General features: G+C 35.1%; 1 protein-coding gene across 4 annotated transcripts; it reads left to right on the top strand.

The window, feature by feature from the left end:
• Positions 1 to 3907: 3907 nt before the first annotated feature.
• fdxr (ferredoxin reductase) lies at positions 3908 to 26868 on the top strand. Of its 4 annotated transcripts, none has more exons than XM_039665391.2 (13): positions 3908 to 4151; positions 4580 to 4716; positions 6327 to 6418; positions 6933 to 7028; positions 9289 to 9411; positions 10724 to 10837; positions 10929 to 11030; positions 12702 to 12809; positions 13040 to 13124; positions 17518 to 17696; positions 21974 to 22160; positions 24638 to 24811; positions 26240 to 26868. In XM_039665391.2, the coding sequence occupies exons 2-13, from the start codon at positions 4623 to 4625 to the stop codon at positions 26368 to 26370; spliced, it is 1485 nt and encodes a 494-aa protein (XP_039521325.2). In that variant the 5' UTR covers positions 3908 to 4151; positions 4580 to 4622; the 3' UTR covers positions 26371 to 26868. The 4 variants fall into 4 exon arrangements, with proteins under 4 accessions (XP_039521325.2, XP_039521323.2, XP_039521324.2 ...); XM_039665389.2 differs by having other exon boundaries at positions 4501 to 4716; XM_039665390.2 differs by having other exon boundaries at positions 4486 to 4716.
• Positions 26869 to 27116: the final 248 nt, after the last annotated feature.

The following is a 27116-nucleotide window of genomic DNA, read 5'->3' as shown; positions in this document are numbered from 1 at the left end:
GTGAATATTAGTTTCTGTTCCTCTCAATTCCGATTTCGTTTTAACTCCTACGGTGGCCAATGTAGTCCAAGATTAACATGGCTTCCAGTTCGACCTCGTCCATGAGTGTTAACTCAAACGTAAACGCGAAAGCCGAAGCTTGAATTAACGGGTATGTCCCTCTTTGGCTAATGTACTTTCAAGATGGAGGCGACCGACATTAAAACCCCTTACCCGTATGTATTTTTAATGGCATATTATACACTCACGAGAATACTTTATTACTTCAACGAAGTAAATATACATTAATGAGCACGTATATTTTTGAAAGAACTAAGTGGTTTTATTTTAGCTAAGAATAAACTAAAAGAGTTGCACAGTGTAGCTGACAAAACTGAAGTCATTGCGTTTGGAAACAAACATAAAAATCTCAAGGTGAATGCGTACCTTGCTTGACTCTAGGGGTCTAACAACTAAAAATCAAGTCAGGAATCTTGCTGTGTAGTCAGACCTTAGTTTCCGTAGTCATGTGCAATAGTCCACCATGTAAGCAAAGTCAACAGTTATTGTTTGGTTTCATTTCTTCTCTCATTTCATTTCTTTATATAATTGATGACTAGTCTATTCTTGGCCGATGGTTTATTTGTCTAATAAATTTTCACTGACAGCCCAAATTCAGCCTGTAGACGTCTGGGCTGTGTTTGGACGGCTATTAAACGTCTTTTAAATGCAGAATTACTTGTTGTGAGTAGTTAAGTCCACTTCAAAAGAACAACAATGGTGAACAAATTGAAGAGTTCAGATGCAAAAGCCTCTAAACGCCATTTGAAATTTTCTTCTTTAATGATGATTTTTATCAAACTTGTATATTTAAGTTCAGTAATTTCACTTAAATAACAATTAATAGGTAATTATCATTGCCATTTTAGTGAAATTACTGAACTTAAATATACAAGTGTGATAAAAATCATCATTAAAGAAGAAAATTTCAAATGGCATTTAGAGGCTTTTGCATCTGAACTCTTCAATTATAAATGATGTTAAAGGTGCAGCAGAGGCACCTGAACAGGTGAAAACATGTCTGGGTCAGTAGATGGAAAAAAAAAAGAGACTCATTTGGAAAGTGAAAGTATTTCGCTAAGTAGCATTTGTAAATATTACTGTGCTCTGTATATTGCTGTATCCATTGATGTGCGTTATTCATTCGAGATAATTTGATAGCTTTTAAATGCACATGGCCAGTGAACTGTAAACGATAAAATCTTGATACGGACTCCAGTCTGTCGCTTGTGTTCATTTAGATTACTTTTGTTTTATTGACAGTTTAATTAGAAATTAAGGTTTTGCCTTACTTACTTTTTGTTTATTTCTTTTTCTTTTTACTGAAATGAAATCCTAAAACCTAGCACTGAAATGCATGTTCCTTGATATTGTATCTCATCCTGAACATGCATGAGGAAGCTGTTCACATTATTTGTATTTTAAGAAAGCACTTATAGCCATACTTTCACTCAAGCTTCTAATTATGCAGCCATGCTTGTTTGCCCACAACTTCAACCCAGTGTTACTGAACCCAAGAAATGCCACATTTATTCTGTGATATAAACACACTCTTTTAAACTAATCCAAGTTGCTATTTATTTGGCCCGTGTGTGTTCGCTTCTATCGCTTCCTTTTGTGATTGCATGTTATAAACCCCCCATTGAGTTGAGCATACAATAGTTTTCTATCAGCTAATCTTGCTGCCGCATAAAAAAAATAAAAAAAAAAACAACCGGAGGTTTGCTGACTTTCTTATCAGCTGTGATCTTGATTTGGCATCTTAACATGTCTCTATGTGCAAAAAACAAACACAAGGACACCTGTGGACATATTCAAGGTAACTTGCTGAATAATTCACGGTTGAGTTGTTTCAAGGAAATATATAAAAACAAAACTGTCTGAAAACACATTTAAGTAAGGCCATGAATACAGTGAATATGGATGCTGTTTGGCACAACACACAGTGCATGCATAATCGTCCCTTTCTGATTTTATAAAATGTATGAAATGACATAGATAGCCAATGACATACATTTTAATTTCATTAACAGCAACAACAACTTGATGACTCTCAGTCCCCAAATGTTTCGCTCCATACTCTTCTCCTCACAGAAGGCTTTTTTCTGTTTTTAATGACACGTATGTCTAGTTTTAATTCCAACTCCGTCCAAGTCCTGCAGTGGATTCCATTAGAGTTACTGGAAAGTATTCATTTTATGCCAACCACATATTTTTAATTTAGCTGTTTAGTGTTTAAAGAAGAACATTGACTGCTAACTCAACACCAGACCTAGCAACCATCAAATATTAGAGGAAAAAAAACATATTGGTGGTTACATCACCCCATATATTTTTCAGAGCACACAGTGCATGTCTTTCTTTTATATACATCGCAGTTTATAGCCAAAGGAAATGAGTCAATTTCTCCTATAATTGTGTGCATGTGTCTTGCATAAGTTCAAGTTCAAGTTCGTTTTATTTATATAGCACATTTTATAGCAGCCAATGACTGACCAAAGTGCTTTACAGAACCAAAAAAAGATTAAAAGACATTAACACCATGCATAGCAGCACATCATAGAACAGTACAGCAAAGTAAGTGTGAATAAGTACTCAGGAACTGTTAACTGAGAAAAAAAAATAGAGATGTTATGATAAAAGCAATTGAAAGTCTAGTAAAGTGTACATGAAAAAAGTATCCACATTTAACCACTCAGGAATTTGAAAGTAAACACTTTGCTTTTTACATTGACTTCTGAAAACAAGAGAAAAAAGATTTCCTTGTAGTATTCTTGAAAACGTCGTAAAGAAACCTGTCAAAGGCGTTTTATCATTGTTCTGCTTTGGTGAACGAAAGCGAACAGAAAACCTGGCGGTCAAACCAGAATTTAGGGAAGTGAATATAACATAAATGTAACAATTGTGGTTTGTCACATGTGAACTATGAGAAAGGAGCAGCCTCAGCACCAGGAGGGATGTGGAGGTTAGTAATCTGGGCTGAGTGACTGTGGGAGAACTGTTCACTGGGGAGACCACACTGTAGTTGCAGCCGACGTGCAAAAAACACTGCACACAAAACACGAGTACAAATCAGCATGAAGTTTTAACATCTACTCTTGTGTAATGGAAATCATAATACTTCAAAAGACTTGGAATACATGACTTGTTTATTATTTTATAATTAATTTTTTACGACAACAACGACTTGTTTATTATTTTATAATTAATATTTTTATAATGCTTTCATGCTGAAATGATTCATGCAATAGGTATAATGCTTTGTTTGTCATTTTTGAAACTTTAAACAGTGCTGCCAGTGCCAACTAGGTTAGCTTGAAGGGAGAATTAAGTGGGTGTTTGTGTGGGGGTGAAAAAAACAAACATTGCATAATGTGTGGTGTCGCGAAAACATGTGAAAAGAGTAAATTGTGAGCTAGTGCATGAGAGTTGGCAGCCATACTTGAAAGCAGTCAATCATCCAAATTTTATGATGGACAGGAAAAACATGAACATACTAAAAACTTCTGCTTTTTTGGTCACAGAAGAAAGTCAGGCAGGCTGGAATGACAATGGTGGTTGGAAAAGAGACAAACATTTCAACAACACGCCACACCTTGTGTTTCTCCAAGGGATAACTTGTCCCTCTATTCAATTAAACTTTAAACTTTTGATTAAACTTAAGAGCCCTGCTCATACACATCAAGATAAATGTCCTTGTTATGCAACAATTGAGCAATAGTGTCATTTACAGTCACTGCACATTTTCTTGTTCTTTTTTTTTTTTTTACAAAGCAAATAGTCTGTTGGCATATGCAGTAACTTAAGGACAAAAACTAGAAGGACTGTATTGAGCAGACACATACACAAAACATTAATCACGATCAATGGCCTTGATGGCCTCTGCAGGAGAGAGAGAGAGACCTTCAGTCAAGGCTGAACTGATAACCTAAATTCACTAAGATGAACAGTGAAAGCACAAACTACGAGGAATAAAGATCAGTTATAGTCCTACATGAATGGGAGAATCAACAAAAGACAGAGGAAAGCGGCACATTTAGAAAAGAGGAACGTTTAATCGGAGCATTTTTTTCATCACGGTGAACTTTAAGTGGTGCACACTTTGAACAGAAGTAAGATTTCCTTTTAGTTTTGCTATTTTTTAATCCATGCGGTTTTTAGTACTAATTAATCGACTGATGTTGTCGTATGCAACGTATTTGACGTCCCTGAATTGACTGCGTGTTATTGTATTTATATGATCAGCACCGCTGAGATGTATGTTCATGTAACTTAGTCATGTCCACATCTAAATATCTTCACTTTATTTTTGCACTCAACGTCTCAAAAGCCTACACTTTTATTACGTTTATTCACTCTTAATAGACCGAATGCAAAATATTTAGTCTAATCGGAAGCAGAGTCAAGATATGGATCATGCAAATCTCCAATACAAATCTATTTCAGTTTTATTTCATGAAGTTTCAGAAATGAATACATGAACCAAGAGCACGCGCTGAGGGATAACAGCTGAAGTAAGCCGCTTTTGGGTTCATAACAGACTCATTGTTGGACTTGGACTGTTGTTAACCGCATTCCATCTGATGAAGATGATGGCAATCATCAACCTTATGAAAGGGTCTGTAAAGAAGATCAACAGCCTATCGTGCGCATATCGATGGCTGCCAGCTGAAGGCGGTGAGTTTATAATGTGACAGTGACACTCTTCTAGCGATGAAGTCATGACCCTTCTGGGAATGTGGTTTTGTAACCATATTTAAAGTGTGTGGTTCATTATTGCTGCGATACTTCTACCTGTCATCATTATCATATGTTAATTGGATACAGACACAGTATTCGACGTGGCATATTTAAGAAGTAAAGTTTGATAAAGAGAATGTTTGCCAACTTTGCCAAGATTAATTGTTGGCTTGACACCCATGTGTGTGTAGAAAAGTGTTAATTTGAATGTTATAGTGGGCTCACAGACAGGTGGTTGATGGATGGATGGATGGTTGGATAGATAGATAGATAGATAGATATAGTTTGAATGTTATATTGGCCTCACAGAAAGATAGATAGATAGATAGATAGATAGATAGATAGATAGATAGATAGATAGATAGATAGATAGATTAGATAGATATATAGATATAGTTTGAATGTTATATTGGCCTCACAGAAAGATAGATAGATATAGTTTGAATGTTATATTGGCCTCACAGAAAGAAATAAAGATAGATAGATAGATAGATAGATAGATAGATAGATAGATAGATAGATAGATAGATAGATAGATATAGTTTGAATGTTATATTGGCCTCACAGAAAGAAATAAAGATAGATAGATAGATAGATAGATAGATAGATAGATAGATAGATAGATAGATAGATAGATAGATAGATAGATATAGTTTGAATGTTATATTGGCCTCACAGAAAGGTGGATGGATGGTTGGATGGATAGATGGGTAGATAGGTAGATAGATAGATAGATAGATAGATAGATAGATAGATAGATAGATAGATAGATAGATAGATAGATAGATAGATAGATAGAGTTTAAATGTTATATTGGCCTCACAGAAAGATAGATAGATATATAGATATAGTTTGAATGTTATATTGGCCTCACAGAAAGAAATAAAGATAGATAGATAGAAAGATAGATAGATAGATAGATAGATAGATAGATAGATAGATAGATAGATAGATAGATAGATAGAGTTTGAATGTTATGAATTGGTCTCACAGAAAGGTGGATGGATTTGTACATTTAAAATCCTTGCTTCCCCTTGTTATTTAGTTTCATGAAAAAGACACCAGTCATTCTGCCAATATATCTTATTTATTTTACCAATTTTTATAAGACATAAGGGAGAGAGAGAGTGCTAATGAACCAGCAAAGATCTTCGTTCCTGCCGGTCAGTCCTTCTCTCTCTGCCTTAAACAAAGAGGATACAGTTCATATCTATTGACAAAAAAAAAAAAAACCTTAGAAACACGTGGCTCCCATTAACGTAGGAATATATATTCTATGCTCTGTGGAAAAACACTGTATATACATCCAACTCTCCCAAAGTCTCCCACATACAGTATGTATTCAGAAAAGTATGATTCATAAAACACAATGATTACAAAATTATGAATGTATATGAAACGATTATGAATAGTAATAAAAACAAAAATAATAATACTAAAAACAACGTTAAATGATGAGATTGCGAGTCTTCAGATAGATTGATAGATAGATGTCCATGTCGCAAAATGTCATATTATTTAAGTCACGTGTTTCTGTCATCTGTCAGGTGTCCGTGTGTTTTCCTCTGTGTCCACTCCAAGAGTGTGTGTTGTAGGCGGAGGTCCTGCTGGATTTTACACAGCACAACAGCTCTTGAAGGTTTGTGTTATCAGTTCTCAGATTAAACGGCTGTCTGACCAGGAAAGAGTTATTCTTACAGTAGAAGCTTTGCTTATTTTAGGTTGACTAAATTTACTGAACAGCTAATATATTTCCCCCACAAGATTTCCTTTAATAAGTCCTGTGGTTTTGTGTGACTGTGAGCTTCAAGTTTGAAATCTTATTATTGGACGGCATCCAGCAGGGTGTAATATTTTACAGCAGCTCTCTTGAGGTTTACCTTTACACCACATTGACAGGTCTTTATCTCGGTTTTCCACTGATATACAAAAACAATGCTGTTTTAAGATAAATGCAGAACACACTGTTCATGCACTTGGATGAAGACTAACAATCCAACCACAGAAAGAATAATATAAAAAGAGGAATTACAGGTTGGATCACAAGTGCTTTGGAGAAATAAAGAGCCTTCAGAGGCTTTTAAATGCTGATGTTTAGTTCTGTGTTCTTGTTTATCACGAACCACAATTGCGTTTGTTTATGTCTCTTTCAGGCTCGACAAGATGCAGTCGTAGACATTTATGAGCGGCTGCCGGTGCCGTTTGGTCTTGTGCGGTTTGGGGTCGCGCCTGATCACCCTGAGGTCAAGGTCAGGCCTTTCTTTATAAAAATCTAGTACAAGTAGTTCTTATTTTTCAAACCATCCCTTTCAGTGCCTGTCATAACAGAGATGATTTTATTAACCCTTGTGCACCCTTATGGACATTTTTGTCCTTTTCAGTTTTGTTTTTTTGATCACTTTGCCTGTGTTAAAGCTAACTGCAAAAACTTGGCACAGGTGTGTATTTTTATTGGAATTTTACTATTTCACCGTCATTTTCTTAAAAAAAATATTTTTGGCATTTGGTATAAAAAAATTCTCCCTCTCAGCGCCTTTTGGACAAAAATGTCCCCATTGAAACCCATTAAAACTGCCATTTTTAATCCCCGGTTCAGTTAACTATAAAATTATGCAATCTTTGTTAAGAGGCTTTCATTCTGATGGCAAGGCTTAAAATTTTTATTTTTTACTATTTTTTATCAGATGGTGCCATTTTTTTTGAGTTTGGTCTATAAAACAAATGTCGCTTTATTCCTGTTTTCTGGTTCGGCATATTATAGAGCCAACTGGATAAATTATGCAACAATATTTGTGTGGGTGTGTTGGTATGAGTGTGGTTAGTATGTGTGTTATAAAAAAATATGTGTGTGTGTGCATGTGTGTGTTTGTAATACTGAGAGAGAAAAACTACAAATTCCAATCCAATCACTGTGAGCACCAGTGGGGTTTTGCTGGCACCCAATGGGGAAAATATGTTACTACACCCAAACAAACTGTTACCCAAAACTCATTTTTTGAGATATCATCCTCAAATTTGGAACACAACGTATTTAGATTTATGGCTTTGATTTTATTGCAGTTTTGAGTTCAACCTGATTTATAAAACATATTTTATATAAAATATGTTTTATAAATAATTTTCATAAACTTATACCTAAATAACTTTTTTTTGGATTTACTTATTATTATTATTTTACTTCAGGAATACCAAACTTAAGTCTGTGCTCCAAAGCGTCACATTTTTATGACAGTTTTTTGACATGGACATTTTTGTCCTCTTTTTACCTATGTGTAACTTTTTTTAATTGATGCACAAGGGTTAATCAAGTTCCCCCAAAACAAGCCATTCTGCATTTTTTTCCCTACATAAATATCCTGTTTTACTAAATAACATTTCAGATTATGGAAGTAAAATGGGTTTGCAAACAATGCTAAGCTTACAAATTCTACGTGATGTTGTTTGTGTTATGATAATAAAAGCACCATTGTGATTTTCCCCCCCCACCATTATCCTCATTAATTTTAGAAAACGAAAAAAAAAGTAGAAATACACATTAAACATCGCCATTTATGCAAACATACATGCATACTTTATGTATAAATGTTTTATACACTATTAATCATAAGGGTTTTAAGCCAGGTTACTCAGAATTAGGCAGCTTAAATCATTTTCCATTAACAATACATCAACATTTTCTCAGCACAGCTGGTTAAAGTATTGTGGACATTTGTTTTAACAAAACTGTCAAAAGTCTGTTATTGTTATTGTTTCATGATCCTCTTTGTCTTGTGACACGTGGTTATGAAAGTTAATCTCTGATCATTCATATCCATCTCAGTCATTTTAAAACTCTGATGTAACTTTGGCTGCAATGTCATGGCAATTGTCACGTCTTATAGCTTGCATGTGGTTAATTATATTGCTTTTTATTACTATACACATTGTTATATGGTGCATGTTTATTACAAATGCTATTTGGTGTTAACTTAAGTTTATTCGATGTTATAAAACTTTATCACCTTTATGTGTAAGGTAACGTATACCTCTCATTATTAAGATAAGATCTGTTTGACTAATGGCAGGGCTTGAAAAAAAATAGTTAAAAAAAATGAAAATGACTTTGCCTTTGAAAAATAATTAGGTAAAATGAAAGCATGGACAGACTTCCTCTATTTGCATAGCATAGGAGTGTGTATACAGTAACTACAGCCACGAACAGTAACAGACATCAAAGTATTCATGTCATCTGTCTGGAATGTTTGTTTGTGTTATGAAGTATATTGTGACAATGTTGCTACGGGTATCTGTCTTTTAGCCTGCAAACGTGACTTCCATGAAAAGTGAGAGATTCAGACAGCAGACCTGTTGTCTTTCTATCATTACCCAAACAAGTTCTTCTGCTGCTGGTTAAATCATTTCCTCTAGCTGAAGAATGTTTGTGTATTAGTTTTATTTTTCATGATTAGCTTAATTTTTCACTGCTATAAATGCATACTACTAAATTAATGCAGGTTTTATTTGTTCCAGAATGTCATTAACACTTTCACCCAGACGGCCCAGCATGAACGATGCAGTTTCTATGGTAATGTGAATGTGGGCCAAGATGTGACGATTGAGGAGTTAAGGCGAGCGTATCACGCCGTAGTGCTGGTGAGGAAGCCACTCGCAACTCCATAACAGTAGGGTCAATGCGGGTCAACTCAGCTGTTTTGATTTTGAACTCATTTTGTAAAAGTCTCTGGTAATTAGTGCAGCAAGTAGATCCAGAAGGGCTATTTTCTCTAATTGTGTAGATTAGAATGTAGGCGGTTGTTTTCTCTTCCCTGGATTGTAAGCTTTCTGTGGGAAGCTGGTCGGAGAAAAGAATTCGGCTTTTTTTGTTGTTGTTGTTGTTGTAATCAAGCATTTGAGCACTGTGCTGATTTGCTGAAGTAAAAATTTGCTGACAAATGGAGGTAAAATATAAAAATATAAATGCAAATGGAGTGTTTAAAAAATATAAAAGCGTGGAGCAGAAAGCAAGAGCATTTAAAATAAAGATACCAAAAGAAATGTTTGTTAAAAACCAAAATTTAAAATGATATATTTAATACTTAAGGTTCAGGCATGCAAACTTGGATTAAAAAAACACAAGAAGTGCTTTTTCCCATTTTTGAACTGTTAGATTGCTAAAGTCGTCAGATTTAACTAATAGACCTACTAATCTCTGTGTAAAAATAAAAAAATGATGCTGACATCTTTTTAAAGTCATTTTTACCCCATGTAGTTTGCCTCAAATCTATATCTACAAAATAGTGAATTACTCAGTAAATACACATTTATGACATTTAATATTAACAAAATCAAACGTTTGAGCCAGGGTAGTTTCGTAAATTTGGTTTATTTGACACGGATTGATCCAGTAGTGAATTCTGGGTACACAATTAACACCCAACAATTGACTCTTGAATACTATTGGATGGTAATGTTTTTAAGCTTTTGCGCTGTTGAAAAATCTTGACCTAATTTGGCGTTCCAGGTCAAAAATGACTTTAAATTGCTTGTAAATCTCTCATTATGCTACATTATCACCGAATATTGGATTACATTTTTTTTATCAACCTGTTTTCTTTCAATTAGTTCTGGTTGTGTATTTCTTTTTGAAACTGATTGTTCGTTGGCCTGAGAAAAGTTATAAGCTCAGATCAGTTAGGCCTCAAAGAAATGCAAAACCAGTGCTAACTGAAAGAAAACTATTTGACAAAGGATTGAATCCAATATTTGGATTTAACACACAGCATAACAGGAGATTTATGAGCAATTTCTTGTAGTCAATGTGTGGAAACAACACAAGTGTAACAAAACACCACAAATATGTCAGTAAGTAAACTAGCATTTTTTGGGAAACAAAATTGTCTCTGGATCAGAATAGCTTGTGACACTGATGAACACAATCTAATATAAAAATGATCTGTTTTCCCAGAGTTACGGAGCCGAGGGAAACCGATCCATGAAAATCCCCGGGGAACATTTGTCCGGTGTTTTTTCGGCTAAAGACTTTGTCGGATGGTACAACGGACTTCCCAGCAATAAGGAGGTGCAATTTGATTAAACTGATTGTAACTTGTGTTTGGAGTTTATAGCCCACAAACTGCTCTGTAAGCAACTTTCCGTCTGCTTCTTTGCAGCTGTGTCCTGATCTCAGCTCGGAGACGGCTGTGATTGTGGGACAGGGAAATGTGGCTCTGGATGTTGCCCGAATACTTCTCTCCCCTGTGGAAATGCTAAAGGTCATTTTATTCTTCGTTCTGTTTCCAGTCAGTCAAATGACTGGCCTACACAAAATATATTACAAGTCTCTCGGTGTTTAATGTTCTAACTGAATCACAAGTTATTACTTTCGACACATTTATCTCTGAAATGATCCGATTATCATCAGGGTTTTACTTCCTTAAGACTTAGCTCACATTTATTTAGTTCAAAAATATGCTTTCAGGGAAAAGATTTGTATTAATAGATCAGCTTTAAACATCCCTGCTCAACAGAGCTGATAAGTCATTTTGATTTATAAAAGTACATTTTTAAACCACGCTTTCCTGTTTTGATTATATAATGTGGCTATAATTTCTGTCAGAGAGGATTCACTTACAGGAAACAGATATTTACCAGAATTACACTGTATTTACTTGCATCTGAGAGATATCCATCTTATTTTGAGTGTAATAGTGGGCAAAGACATTTATAGATTACAAGATTACATTAGAGCATCAATCGACAGTGCAATTTCATGAAGTGCAAGAGATCAACAATAGCACATTTATTAACAGAGCGATGTAACAAACAAAGAATTAGGCATACGAGGCGAAGAATCACTAGTGACCTGGAAGAAAATGAGTTTAATTGACTAATGAATAAGTAAATGAGGTCAATTTTGATTTCATGACGACTTTTTTGTGCACTTTATAGACCATTTAAATAAAAATGGATTTGTACTAATTTTCAAAATATTCTTAATGTTTTTGTTGTTAAAAAAAATGCAGTTGAAAATTATGGCCAAGCAAGTCAGTCAAGTTGAAAGCCAAATAAGTAAGCTCTCAAATGCTTTTTATTTCATGTTTTTATCTGCTATAAAGCCTTTTAGTAGGCTTTGACAAATTTTGACACATATTTCTGGAAACCCTTAGGTTTTGGGAGGGGGTTTACAAAAAAGTACTTAGGCATAAAAAGGCCTTTTTTAGCAGGTGTTTTAGGCCTAAATGGGTTAAATATTATGTTTTTTTGTATTTCATGCAGTTAAAAGGACCAACAGCCTCATACATGCTGCAAAGTTGATAAAATATCTACATTATAAGTGTGGCATTCACTCTCAAAATTGCAATGATTGACAGAGTAAGCAACCATCGCAATGGCCGGACATAAAAAATAATATGTCAAAATTAGGGCTGTGCAAAAATTAATTGCGATTAATCGCATCCAAAATAAAAGTCTGTGTTTACATAATATGTTTGTGTGTGCTGTATATAATTATTTTGTATATATAAATACACACACATGCATGTATATATTTAAGAAAATATGTTATTCATATATAAAATATTTATATATGTATTTATATATATATATACAGAATTTAAGCGCAAATAATTCTTAAATATATACATGCACGCATAGGTATTTATATATGTACAAAATAATTATATACAGCACACACAAATATATTATGTAAACACAGACTTTTATTTTGGATGCGATTAATAGCAATTAATTTTTGCACAGCCCTATTCAAAATAAATGAGCATTAAACAGTATAAATGCAGACTAGAGTAATCAAATTATTGCATTCAGAAAAGCTGAGAAAAGTGAATTTTTTTTATTTTAAACCACACTTTACTCTTTTATTTACCTAATGTGTGTGTAGTAATGTGGATCCAACTGCTATCCTCTCTGGCTTTCTCTTACAGGAGACAGATATTACCCAGAATTCATTGGCAGTGTTGGCGGGCAGTAATGTGCGAAGGGTTTTGATCGTCGGCCGGCGAGGGCCTCTTCAAATCGCGTGCACCATCAAGGTACGACTCCTCCTGTTTTACACCTCAGAGGGAATGAATTCATTCAGATGTGGAAGATAAAGCAGAGGAACCTGCTCTTCAAATTTTAAATGAATGGGGAAAAAAAACGCCTTTCATAATGGATAAACAATCATGAATACATATTTGTATTGTTTATTGACTTTGTAAATGAAAGGTTTCGGAATGAGTGTGTAAGTCCGCAAGGAATAAGACATTTATGTTGTCTTCAGGAAGTCAGAGAGATGGTGAATCTGCCGAACACTAGAGCTGACATGTTGCCCAATGACTTTGATGGCATCGCAGAAGCTTTGAAAGGTAAAAGGGTCAATTGATTTGCCATCATTTACTCATCATCTTGTCAATCCAAACCTGCATGACTTTCCTTCTTCCGTGAAACCCAAAAGAGGATGTAATACATGAGGATCAAAAACTCCACAAATTTAAACATAAAACTCCCATAATATTATAGTTAATAATGAAATTTAATAAGGCACATTGGCTGCATTTATGGTAGTTTTTGTTGTTTGGAAACATTTTAGTGTGAAACACTTCCGAACTTTTCAGACAGATTCTTTAAGGTGAGACACTGCAGGTGAATAGGATACAATTTTTAACTTACAGATGTCACCATGAAACTTTACCAGTTGGTTACTCGCATAAATAGGAGAAAAAAAATGTATTGCAAGTTTTCTGTAATTTTATGTTTAAATATGCTAATCAGGCTATATCTAATTAAATATGCGCTAATTTGCATATATTTTGAAGTGACGAATCTGACCATTGAAAAAAAAAACAAGGTTCAAAATTATGTTTGCATTTTGTTGATATATTCAATGAAAAGACATTATGAATATCTCCTTTTGTTACCCTGTGAATCAGAAAATACTGCCAATAGCCTTAAAAAATAGATTTCCGCCCTATTTTTAGGCATAAAATGTCATATAAAAATCAGGCCAAGAATGGTGCATCGACAAATACCTCTGAACAAAATAGTTAGGACTACGGCTGTAAAGTTTGCTGTGTGAAGATGTGTGAGAAAAAACTCATTTTGAGAAAACAGCCTTTGAAGATTTTATGGGATTGCGCATTTCTAGTTAAATGTCCCATTTTGCTTTAATGATTGGTTGCTGCTGATAAACAGGAAATGAACATAATTGGATCCGACAGTATTGAAGAGGAGAGAGAGCGAGCTTTCTAACGTGTGTTTACGTGTACTTTACGTGTACTTTTTAAATGTGTATTTTGGACTTTTTTCAGCACAAGTCTGAAAGACAACATGTTATGTCTCGCCTTAATATATTTTGAAGTGAATTTGGCAGTAAACTTAAATAGTAAACTTTTCCATTAAAGCTTTGGCTCTGTCCTTTCAGAAACCACACACAACTAAACACAAACACATTTCACTGCTGGTAAGTCCTGCTGTGTTTTGCTGCTTGCGGACTTTTTGTTTGGAGCCGGCAGAGACAGGAAACAGGAGTGTGTTTAGCTAAAGAAGAGCAAGTATTAAATTATGTCCTCCGAACATGAATATGATATGATGCTGTTTTTGCAATAGTTGTTGGGTCACAGATAAGAATAACTTTACAAAGAAGGTATATTTTAAATGGAAGTTGAATGAAAGACTATATATATATATTTTTTAATCTTTTTATTAAAGAAACGAATAGTCTATTCAGAAAGGATGCATTCATTTGATGAAAAGTGGCAGTAAAGACATATATATAATGTTTTTAAACAATTCACTTTCTTTTAATTAAAAAAATAATCGCGATTTCCTCAAAAATATGAAGCATCACAATTGTTTTCAACATTGATATTAATCAGAAATGTTTCTTGAGCGGCAAATCATCATATTTTAATGATTTCTGACGGATCATGTGACACTGAAGACTGGAGTAATGATGCTTTGATCACAGGAATAAATGACACTTTATTAAAATCAAAAAACAGTCATTTTAAAAATTTACTGCATTTTTGATCAAATAAATGCAGCCTGGATGAGCAGAAGAGACCGACATCAAACTTTTTAACAGTAGTGTATCTAACTTGATGCATTTGTGAAAACATAAACGTATATAAAAAAGTTATTTTTTAATATTTTGATTTTACTTCAAACTGTTTTTATTGTTTGATTACAGTGTTCCTTTCAAAAACACCAGACACCTGTACTGATTTGCTCTATGAAAAATAACTTTAAGTTCACGTGTTTGTAAACCTGATATTCTGGGGGAAGTACATGATTTAATCTTCATTCCTTCTGGGACTTCAGGGACTTTTACTTCTCTTTGCACTCCTCTAGTAGTCTAAATAAACATATCCAGATCTCATCATCTGAGAACGGGGCAGTAGGACACACACAGAAGTAAGCTGTAGACGTGCGTGCGTCCTTTCTTGGTTGAGATTTAGTGATCTAGGGCATAAAATGATAAATGGACTGCATTTAGAAAGCGCTTTCACAGACACCATGGCCATCAAAGCGCTTCACATATTGCCTCACATTCACTCACTCATTCATACACCGACGGCGTCATACAAGGCCATCCAGCTGGTCGAGAGCAGCTGGGGTTTGGTGCACATGTTGGTGCAATTATGAGGACTCTCCATAGGCTATAGACTATATATTCTATCCCCCTACTTAGGGATGCACCGATCCACATTTTTTCACTTCCGATCCGATCCCGATACCTGACTTTGGATATCGGCCGATACCGATACTTTTCCGATACCAGAGCTGTGTTTGCTTTAATAGTATTTATCATTATTGTTGATTTTATATGACGCTGAAATAAACTCCTCTCTACAGGCAAGGATGATATGTACGTATGTATGTCAATATATATATATATATATATATATATATATATATATATATATATATATATATATTAAACAATAGATAGACAATTAAACAAAGATACACATTATACAAGCCTACGCAGTGCTTTAATTTAAGGAAGGTCTACAAACATTATTCAGGTATGGTCTTAAAAAGAATTATAATAATAAAGTAATCAAAAGTAAAATAGCACTGCAAAGTTTATCATAGATAGATTTATGCTTATTAAAGCTGAAGTAATTCATTCAAGAGCTGTGAGTGATTTTCTCTTTGCCTTTGGTTGTTTGATTCTCAGTAATGTCGCAATCGTCACATTTATACTGCTGCCCCTTTAAGAACGAGTTCAGATTTCATAGTCTACTGATGCACCATATTTTCTCCCAAATATTTCCATAACTACGTTCATTTTAGACATAATAAATTGTTTAAGTGTTAATCTCCAAGTCGGTCGGTTTGACATTTTTGTGCAGGCTACATTTGATCGTTTAGACGCGCATATGAAGCCCAGAGTATAATTTGCTTGTCTTGTTGCGGTCTGTTTCGGAGCGCGCCGCACTGGGAACAGCATCTCTTGCGCAAATTTTGTGCTTTTAATAGCTCTTTTTATTATTAAAAGTGTCCCGCAATTTAGTAACAGCAGAGACTGCATTTTACTACAATCATCGATCGTGCTGATTCTGTATTAAAGTTTGAGTTTTATGGAGAAATGACAGTGCACCGCCGCGATTGGAAGGAAGTTGGCTAGACAGAATGCGGCTATTGTTTTTAATGTTTTTTTTTTTTTACCTCAATATATTCTTTAATATTTGGAAATCAGACTAATATCACAGATCTAAAGTGTAACCAGGCTACGTTTCCTCTGTCGTCACTCATTACGCCGGGCTGTCATGTTGTGCTTGCTGTTGCACCGCGTGAGAGATCTCTCTCTCTTTCTCTTCTGGACTGCGAATTGCAAACATGCATCAAATAGTTTAATTAATACGGCTTTGTAAACATTGCACTTTGCTGTCTTGCTCTGCACTGCAGCGGTGTTTCCAGTTCCACAATATGATTTCCACACAGCGAACTGCTAGCTGCTAGCTGGCTGCAAATTGCGGAATGGATTTCCTGAGCGGGGGTGTGTCTCATTGAGCCCTATGTTTTACAGTCACTGATTGAGCTGCACCTCCGTTCAGGGTATCCATTCCACAGTTTGCAGCCAGCTATAGCAGACTAGCAGGCCCGGCGGGAATCACTTTTGGAGTCATTTCAGCAGACAACGTTAAAGCGCAGACATGGATCATAAATATCGGATTTCTCCGCAGGTTGGATCGGAAAAATCCGATACGTGAATTATGCTGGTATCGGTCCCGATACCGATACTGGATCGGATCGGCCCCATCCCTACCCCTACTTTAACCCTATCCCTAAACCTACCCATCACAGGAGACATGCTGCTTTTTACATTTTTTAATGAAACATTGTTTTTTATGTTTTTTTTAAGCCATTTGATTCATGAGGACTTTTGAAACATCCTCATAAACCAGCCATAAGTTGTAATACCAGTGTTATACACGTCATTCTACAAAATCGTGTCCTCATGGTCTCGTGTGTCTGTGTATGAATAATCCTGGTATACTTCTTAGTCTCCACAACAAGGATAGTAACACCAGACATTTTGTGTGGACATTTTTTGGTATCCATGAGCAAAACCGCTTATAAATCATACAAAAATGATTATTTTTTGTGTCTTTAATTGGTAGGTTTAGGGGTTGGGTTAGGTTTAGGAGATAGAATATACAGTTTGTACAGTATAAATATCATTATGTCTATAGAAAATCTCTGTAAGACATGGAAACTCAACCTGTGTGTGTGTGTGTGTGTGTTCATTAGACCTTCCCAGACCGAGAAAAAGACTGACGGAGTTAATGATGAAGGCTGTAAAGGAAGGAGAAGACGATAAAGTTAAGAAGTGCTGGGGTTTCCGCTTCTTTCGAAGTCCGGTGGAGATTCTCGCCGGGGCTGATGGGAAAAGAGCTACAGGAATCCGATTGGCTCTTAATAAGCTTGAGGTAAACGTGCAAGACCGAATAACAACCATAATATGTGTGCTTTGTCTGTCAACATACGTTAAGCATAGATGTTGAGAAGTCAAGAAATCAAAATTGACCGATTGGACTTCCCTAATACATGCTTGCTGTCTTAATGTGAGAAATTCATCAACGTTATTTATTTTCAGTGTCTCAGAGTTCACTATCTAATCTTCTCATCCACAGTTAAATCAGCTTGAGGGGACTGTATTGTTTATAATTGATCACTCCCCTGACCTGAATGCAGATTATAAACAAAACTCTAGTTATTAGTTATTCTATTGGTCTGTTTTATATCATAATATTTCTAAACAGTGAAAATGAAAGGAATTCGCTCTCCATCGCATGTCATTTAGTAATTTAAACCAAAATGTTTTTTGAGTTCTACACGGTTTAGATAACTGCACATGTCGCAACTCAGGTATTTTTTTTACTCCACCTCAGACCTGGAAAGTCCTGATGTGCTTGAGGGAGAAGAATGATGATTTTTACTTTGCCAATAAATGCTTTGTCGTACGTCATAATGCTTTCTGCTCTGTTACATACTAGGAATTTATGCAATTGGAGTATGTTTTTCTAAGTTAACTGCACAGACACAGTTCATTGGATTTCAATGTGAAGTTTACTTATTCATGCAATGAAACTGAAATTGACTGATTAATCTTCGTCGTAATAGTTTTCAGCATTTTCACAATATGCACTACCATTCAAAATTTTGGAGGTAGTGTTTTTTTTTAAAGAATTTTATACTTTTTAAGACCTTTATGAAGTTACACAATATTTATATTTTAAATAAATGATGTTAATCAAACTTTGTTGATCAAATAATCCTGAAAAAAAAACACACTTTCCACACAATCATATTCTACTAATAATACTAATCAGAAATGTTTCTTGAGCAGCAAATAATAATATTATACTGATTTCTGAAGGATCATGTGACACTGAAGACTGCATGACTGTATTGATCACAGGAATGCATTACACTTTAAAATATGTTCACATAGAAAACAGTACTTTTTTTTCTAAATTGTAATAATATTTCACAATATTGTTGTTTTTATTGTATTTCTGATCCAATAAACAGCCTTAGTGAGCAAACAAGATTTATTTAAAAAAACATTAAATTAAAAAAAAGACCCCAAACTTCTGAATGTATTTGCTAAAGTCAATTTGCTTAAAAAAAAAAAAAATCGAATTAATTACATAATGTGCCGATTAATTTATTTAATTAATCACAGGTTTGGCTGAGAAATTAACCAAAGGATAATTTAAAGAAATCATGTTAAACAGACATTACAAAACATTACAAATAAAATGTAGTCTGTTCAAAACACTTACAAAAGTTCAACATTGAATTCAACATTCAATTTATTACACATGAACTGTTAGGCTACAAGGTGTCTAACATTTTTTTATTATTTTTTATTAAACATAAGAAGTTTAAGCATTGTAACAAGAAAAAAAAATGACATGCTCTGAATATTTTCTGATCCATTCAGAGTGTTTTGTAAACTAGTGCCACCAGTTCTTTGAAATGAACCAACTCTAAACAATGGTTTGCTGTCATCACATACTTAAGAATGACAGAACATAAAGGGGAAGCGGAAATGGTGTTTTGATTACTTTTAAACAAATATAAAGCATTTTTCCCCACTTACTTTCTTCTGTGAAACCTTATACATAATGATAAAGAACATGGAATTATGCTGTTGGCCTCCACAAATTAAAACATAAAACTGCCATAAATGCATTTAATAAATGGAATGAATGAACACAAAATATAATAATTAATACAATAATTTAATAAGGCACATTGACTGCTTTTATAGTACAGTTTTTGTTGTATGAAAAAATGTCAGTGTGAAACATTTCCTGCCTGGTTTCCAGACTGAACTGCCAGACAGAAAATAGATTAAGGTCTTATTTGGTCTTTAAGATGCTTTTGATTTTTCCCAGCTTTCCTGGCGTGGATAAAGCAATAGCTCTACTAAAGCAGACAAGACGACAAACAAACCAGACCTTGAGTAAAGTATTTGTGTTGCGAAACAACTAGTGCAGATACAGGAGACAGAACAAGAAAAAAAACGTCTATTGTAAAATCATTTCAGACCCATGTTTTATATACAAGTGCATGGTCTATTGTTTGGGCCATGTGCTTGTGTTGTCTCGTCTCGTAACCCCGCCCCCTTGTTATCCTTGTTTAGTCATGATTGTCTTGTTAGTGTCACCTGTTCCCCTTGTTAGTTTCTTGTTATTTAATCCCCTTGTGTTTGCTGTCCTGCGTCGGTACATTGTCTATCTGACCCCGGATTTCCACCAAGTGCAGAACGGCCGCGGATCGGCTCCGCTGCGTGTCGGATCCGTGCTTCGCCGTCCTTCAATACCTACCAGATACGGATTTGTTGCGGAACGGCTGCGGCCATGACTGACAGCTGAAGTCACGAGGACACGCGATATCTCGCGAATTTACGTTTGATATAACAGGCTGTAGTTTCTATAAACAGAACCATAAAAACCAGCAACAGTTTGTTTCCATCCAGAGGAGTACAGGGGAAACAATTATGTGCTGACATGCTGATCTCCCTTTTTTTGGAGATTCTAGTGATTCTAGTACATTATTTATAATTAGATACAATCAACTTATAAAATGCTAAATGTTTATTTGGGTTCATTTTTGAATGTAGTGGGAAAGTAGTAGGCTGTGTAAATAAAGTTAACTATTGTTCTTGTTGGAAAAGGGAAAACTATATTTTTATTTTGGAAATGACTGGATGTTTTATTTAGTTTCTGTGCTCGACTTCCTACATTTCTACATTACCACATACAAGCTTGGAGTCAATGAGATTTTATATTGAAGAAATGAATGCGTTTATTCCACAAGGATGCATTCATTTAATGGAAAGTGGCTTTAATAATGTTATAAAAGGTTAATGCTGTTCTTTCTGTTCATTCAAAAATGTATGAAGAGTTCAGATGCAAAAGCCTCTAAATGCCATTTGAAATGTCCTTCTTTAATGATGATTTTTATCAAACTTGTATATTTATGTTCAGTAATTTGACTTAAATAACAATTAATAGGTAATTATCATTGCCATTTAAGTGAAATTACTGAACTTAAATATACAAGTTTGATAAAAATCATCATTAAAGAAGAAAATTTCAAATGGCATTTAGAGGCTTTTGCATTTGGCTTTTTTGCATTTTAATGCATCTATTGCATTTAATGCAAAGTGGCTTTAATAATGTTATAAAAGGTTAATGCTGTTCATTCAAAAATGTATTAAGATTTCCACAGAAATATTAAATGGATAGTTCACCCCAAAAATGAAAATTCTGTCAGTAATGTCCTCTGTTCCTCATGTTTTTCAACCCTGTAAGACTTTTGTTCAACTTAACAAAACAAATTAAGATATTTTTGATTAAATCTGAGAGCTGGATCACTCCTCTGAAGAGAAAGATAAGTGTGCCATGCACCAAGAAAAAAAGAAAAAAACATTTTTTTTGGAGAAAAACATTTATTTCATAATGTGATTCCCCCCCCCACTTTCAATTCTTTTACTTCAATGAAAGGTTAGAATTTTGCCAATTTTTTGAATGAAAGATCAAAAAGATAAACAATGCAGATTTATTTTTTATTGCCAGTTTTGATCATATTTACTAGGGGTGCCATTAATTTTGACCATGACTGTATATCCTATAGGCAATGCATCTTGGGAGAAAAAGTTCCAATTTTCCTAATGTTGTATGGATAACAGAAAAAAACATAAAACATGGATAACATGAAAAAATTTAGCTAATTAATTGTTCATTAAATGTTTTAAAAGTTGTCATATAAACTTTAATAAAAGAATACATTCCAAAATGTTACCCTAACAGTCGGTCTTCAAATATTTACATTACAACCCCATCATTACATTAGTCTGCTATCAGTGGCTCAAACCTCTGTTACTAACGTTACCTCTAAAATGACGTTTTGTAATTAGCAACGGAGGCATGGGATTAGATGCGGAAGAAATTAGTCCTACATACAAGAGCGTTTTAATGACAAAAACTTGACAAACGTCTTGATATGCATCATCTGAACAATGTTTTGAGGTGTGGTAACTGTAGTATAAGAGGAATAATTGACTTCAGGCCATTGAATTATTCGAAAAATAATGCACACCCGAGGTGGTAATGCGGTCAAGTTCAACGGCCTGTCGTCAATTATTCCTTACCTCATATCCATTTCTATAATGTAAAACATGTGTTGATAGTCTGTGTTGTGTCAGGGGTCGGCTGAGAGCACGCGTGCGGTTCCCACCGGTCAGCTGGAGGATCTGGAGTGTGGTCTGATCATCAGCAGTATCGGCTACAAGAGCTTCCCCATCGACCCCGCGGTGCCCTTTGACCCCCGACGAGCCATCGTGCCCAATGCCATGGGAAAAGTGCAGGGCACAACAGGTGAGAGGAGTGTGTTGGTCCACAGGGTCCTGACACCAGAAGCCACGAGGGAAGATTTCAACAAGAATGTTTTTCTTTTTTCTTTTCTGAACTTTCCTACAAAGCCAGAAGGCTTTTTTAAAAAGCAAATGCAACAAAGGTGAAATTTGTTAGTATTATGTCAGGAACAGGGTCTTTTATATTTCCTTCCCAGCAGGAGGTCCGGACAATACTTTTTTGGACCAGTTATATATTTCCATCAGGGCTTTTAAAAAAAAAAAAAAATCCTAAACACTCAAAATATTCATCAAAGATGAGAATCTTGGGCCCCTTTTTTTTAACCTATATTTACCAAAATAAGTACACAAGAATCCACAAAATTGTAAGAATCCACAATTTGTCTGTTGAATAACAGTAAATATTTTTTTTATGGTCATATTTATGTGCCAATTCTGAAAAATATTAATTAATGTTGAACAAATTGAGTTTAAGGGATATAAACTATAGCTCACAATTCTGACTTTTCTCGCAATTACGTGTTTATATCTCGCAAAGCGCTACAAATAAATTTGACTTGACTGGATGTTAAAGGGATTGTTCACTTTGAAATTAATTTTTGGTATGTTTTAGCTTACCTCAAGGGTATCCAAGATGTAGGTGTCTTTGTTTCCACAGTATTTTCAATTTTGATATTTTTAGGTCGTCTGTCAGTAATATAATGGAGGTCTATGGTCACCACCTCAAAGAGCATGCACAGAGAAGTCCAAATTAAACATGATTTAATGACTCGTAAATGTAAATACACATTGATGGCCTAAGACACGAAACGAGCGGTTTGCGTGAGAAAACGAACAGTATTTACGTATATCGTTTATTTATATCGTGATCTGAAGGCACGGACGCTTCGGTCTGCGAAATTGAAAAATTATTTCAATTTTTTGAAAAATTAATTATCAAAATATCAAAATTGAAAATACTGTGGAAACAAAGACACCTACATCTTGGATGCCCTTGAGGTAAGCAAAAACATATCAAAAATTAATTTCAAAGTGAACTATCCCTTTAAAATAACTTTCATTTGTCTCATACATGGGTCTGAACATAAATGCTGTAATGTTTGAGAAAACTAGGAGAACCAGGGGTGATGAAAACTATGTGAGGATAGAACAACAGGTCAAAGAGTATGAGAGAGAAAGACAAAGACTGTGGGAGGACAGAATAACAGGTCTGGAACTAAAGACTGGAAAAGCCACCATAAAATCCATCCTGTGGGCGAGCACAGGTTTTTGTGTATAGATAGTCACAGGGGCGAAAATTTCATCAAAATGTTGGGGGGGGACAATAAACATAACAATTCTCAAGAGCAAATTTTGAAGGGGACACCAATAATACAGGCAAAAAATAACAGAGGAAAGCCTTACTATTATTAGTGTAGCATGGAGATCATTTCATTATACTTCTTAAAATTTCTTTCTGGTTTAAGCCAGCGGCGAATCTGTTTACATACTCTCCTCACGCAGCGCAGCGATTTCATTTCATTCATTGACTCATTCTTTAACTATATTAAATGATATAAACCAACAAAATCACAGTGAAAGCGTTACAATCTAAATGCACAGCGCACCCGGACTTTCTCACCAGTGTATGGCCAGCAATATTGTAATGTTTAATGACATGAAGATAATGTCTGTTCTAAGTTATTATTGTACTGTACAATTAAAAACAATCGTTCCTGAGTCTGCAGTCTGAAAACTTTACCTCAGAGCATCCGTTTACTGAATGAATTGAGAATATCACCTGAAAAATCCAATAACCAGCAAGTCATTCAAGCAGCTGATTTCTGTAAATAAATGCAAAACTAAATGCATATTGCAGCATAGGGCGAAGTCAGGATCCGGCGTCAGCACCGATTTGAGACAAAAATAATTTAAATTGTATATAATACTATGTAAATGGCGCTCTGTGGCGCAGCAGGGTTTTGAACACGGTCCTGCCGTTGCTGGGCGCCGCGGACAGACGCCGAACGGCGCCGCCGGTGTGTGTACACTTATAGAGAATAATGTGTTCGAATTTTAAAGACGTGGCGCTGCGCGACGCGACGCTTTTCGTCCGGTGTGCGACCCCTTTACTGGAGTTCCACAACTACTCAAAAACTGTTTTTCTCTCCCGCCACAGGAATGTGTGTGTCTAAGGTAAAAGGGACGGAGGCGTCTGAGGTAAAAGGGACGGAGGCAGTGGACCAATGCACTGTGAGGCAAGGGAGGGGGGTCTCAAAATGTTTAGAACGCTTTTTTCGATATTGCCCCGTTTGCATTTGTGTTATTTTATTTCTTAATTATTTTAAGAACATATCAATACATTATTTACAATACACATATTTTAATGTTTTTTTTGGGGGGACAACCCTCAGATAGGGGGGGTCCTGACCCCCCCGCGATTTCCGCCTATGGATAGTCATGGAGTGTATAATTGTAATCATGTGTGTTTATTTTGGGCAGGCCTGTATTGCAGTGGCTGGGTGAAGCGGGGTCCCACCGGTGTGATCGCCACCACGATGAATGACAGTTTCGATACGGCACGTGTTATAACTCAGGATATGGAGGCAGGCGAGCTTGATCTGTCAGTCAACAAACCCGGCGCACAAGCGATCACTGCTCTTCTGCAAACACGAGGTCCTGTTCACACAGACACGCTACATACTAAAACCTGAGCTGCCGCATGCTAATTTAAGTCAAACAAACATGTGACTGATTACATAGGTGACGTGTGTCACACAAGTGCCACTCTTCAATAGTTTACCAATACATTCATTGTCACCAATAGTATTTTCCATTAGCATGCTGCTAAACTAGAAAAGATGATATGCATTAAAACATACTTTTATATGACATATGTTTTTTTTTAAACTATTTATTGTGTAAAATAGTCCGTTTTCATTTATTATAAATTCCTAAGTATCAAATATCAAAAAAAGAACGTATATTTAAGCAGGATCACACGTGAGTATTTTAGTGCCATGTTACGATTATTAAAAACAAAATTATGTGATTTTAAGTAAAAGCTTGTAACATTATAAGAATAAATCAATGTTTTGAGAATAATTAGGAGATGAAAGGCAAAGTATTGTGTGAAAAAATGCAACAATATTACCACTTACAAGCGAAGACATTAATACAAATATATATACGTATATATATATATATATACATTATTTATTATATAGTTTATTTTTTGATGTTTACATTGCTTTTAACCTGGCACTAAATGCTGAGAGAAGGCATTTTTACATTAAAATAAAATTAATGCATTGTTGCAGTGATACGGATAGATTTTTTTATATTATTTTGCGTTTCCTGTATTTGTTAATGCCTTTATAAATTCAATTAAAATCAAATGAATGCATTAATACATTGTTTTTACATTGCACTAAATTTCTTTGCAAATGTATTCATAAATTTTAAAATAATCAATGCATTTATAATAATGTCATTTTGAGTTAAATGTTAATTTTTTATATTATTTTAACATGGCACTAAAATGCTGTCGTACTGTTTAAGTGTTGTTATTCTAAATATCAGCATGGCCGTGATTCAGATATATATCAATATATATTGAGTCAAAATCTCTAAATCTTGTGATGTATCTTTGTCTCTGTGCTCACCATAATGCAGTCTGCATTGTTTAATCTTGTCTTAGTTCTAAAACTGTCTAAGTCTGTCTTTTATTGATGCTGATGTCAATGCTTTAGGCACATATTCAGCTGGCTTTTGTCAGGCTGGGAAACATCTGACATGCGACCTACTTTAATTTGGTCTTTCGGCCTTGGTGTGTCGGTGCGGTGAAAATTCCCTTTAGAAGAAAGGCCTATGATGATCACTTTGAAACAGATTTACTATTGGGCAATGGATTTATGATTCCTCAACATGAACCCTCACTTAGTTTGAATCCAAAACCAGAATTTGCACACACTTTCATCTGCTATTGCATCTTCTTTTATGGTTCTGGCTGGGTGTGTTGTAGTTTCGGCATGGAACATTTTTGTTCCAAGATTTTAGATCATCATTAAAATGAGTTCATCATTGGGTCATGTGTGTCAACAGGTGTGAGAACGGTGCTTTTTCCACAGTGGGAGAAGATTAATGCGGAGGAGGAGAAAAGAGGCAAATCCCTGGGAAAACCCAGGGAGAAATTTCTAGATGTAGACGAGATGCTGAAGATCGCCTGGTCCTGAGATCGGAGCCGATGGAGTCTGCAGTGCTGTAATATGACTTTAACGGTATGACTTTATTCTGTGGAACACAAAAGATGACGTTTGGCAGAATGTGTACGCTGCTCTTCTCCATACAATGAAACATGACAAATAGTGATTGAAAATGTGGGGTTCTTACATAAAAGAACACTGAATAACGCACAAATTATATTTATGGTACATTTCTTGTGCATTGTTGTACATGTTTTGAGCTCAACAGCCTCCCTTTCACTAATAAGGGCATATGAGGAATCCGTCCTAACATCTTTTATATTCCACAGAAAAAAGTGGAACGATATGGCGGTGGTATTCATGATGACACTTAATTCATATAATTTATGGGCTTACCCAAGTTTCTTAAGTCTGAAGCAACTTGGGTTGCTTTTTAATGAAATGTTTAGCTGTGATGTCAGGAAATGGACATACAATAATCTACTCCCTTACAGAATAAACTCCCTGAACATATTTTTACATAATAAATCGTATACAAACACAAAGTTGTTATGACTGTTGTTTTCCCTATTAGATTTATAACCAGAGGGGTTTTCCATAAAGGCGGGCGTGTCTGTGCGATTTCACTCACACTGAAGGAGTAGATCGCATGTGATGTAAAGTCAAAGCTTGCGTTTTATGTGTTCACACTATACGGCCCGCATGTCGAGCTGCAACCACTGCTCACTCTACGTGTGTGAAATAGTCTATGTGCGATAAACCCCATGCGATTGGTT

The sequence above is a fragment of the Pimephales promelas genome, chromosome 17 (genome assembly GCF_988280905.1).
Source record: "Pimephales promelas chromosome 17, fPimPro1.hap1.1, whole genome shotgun sequence".
Taxonomy (NCBI): Eukaryota; Metazoa; Chordata; class Actinopteri; order Cypriniformes; family Leuciscidae; genus Pimephales; species Pimephales promelas.
Note: the sequence above shows the minus strand (reverse complement) of the source record. Positions and strands in the feature narration are given on the sequence as shown.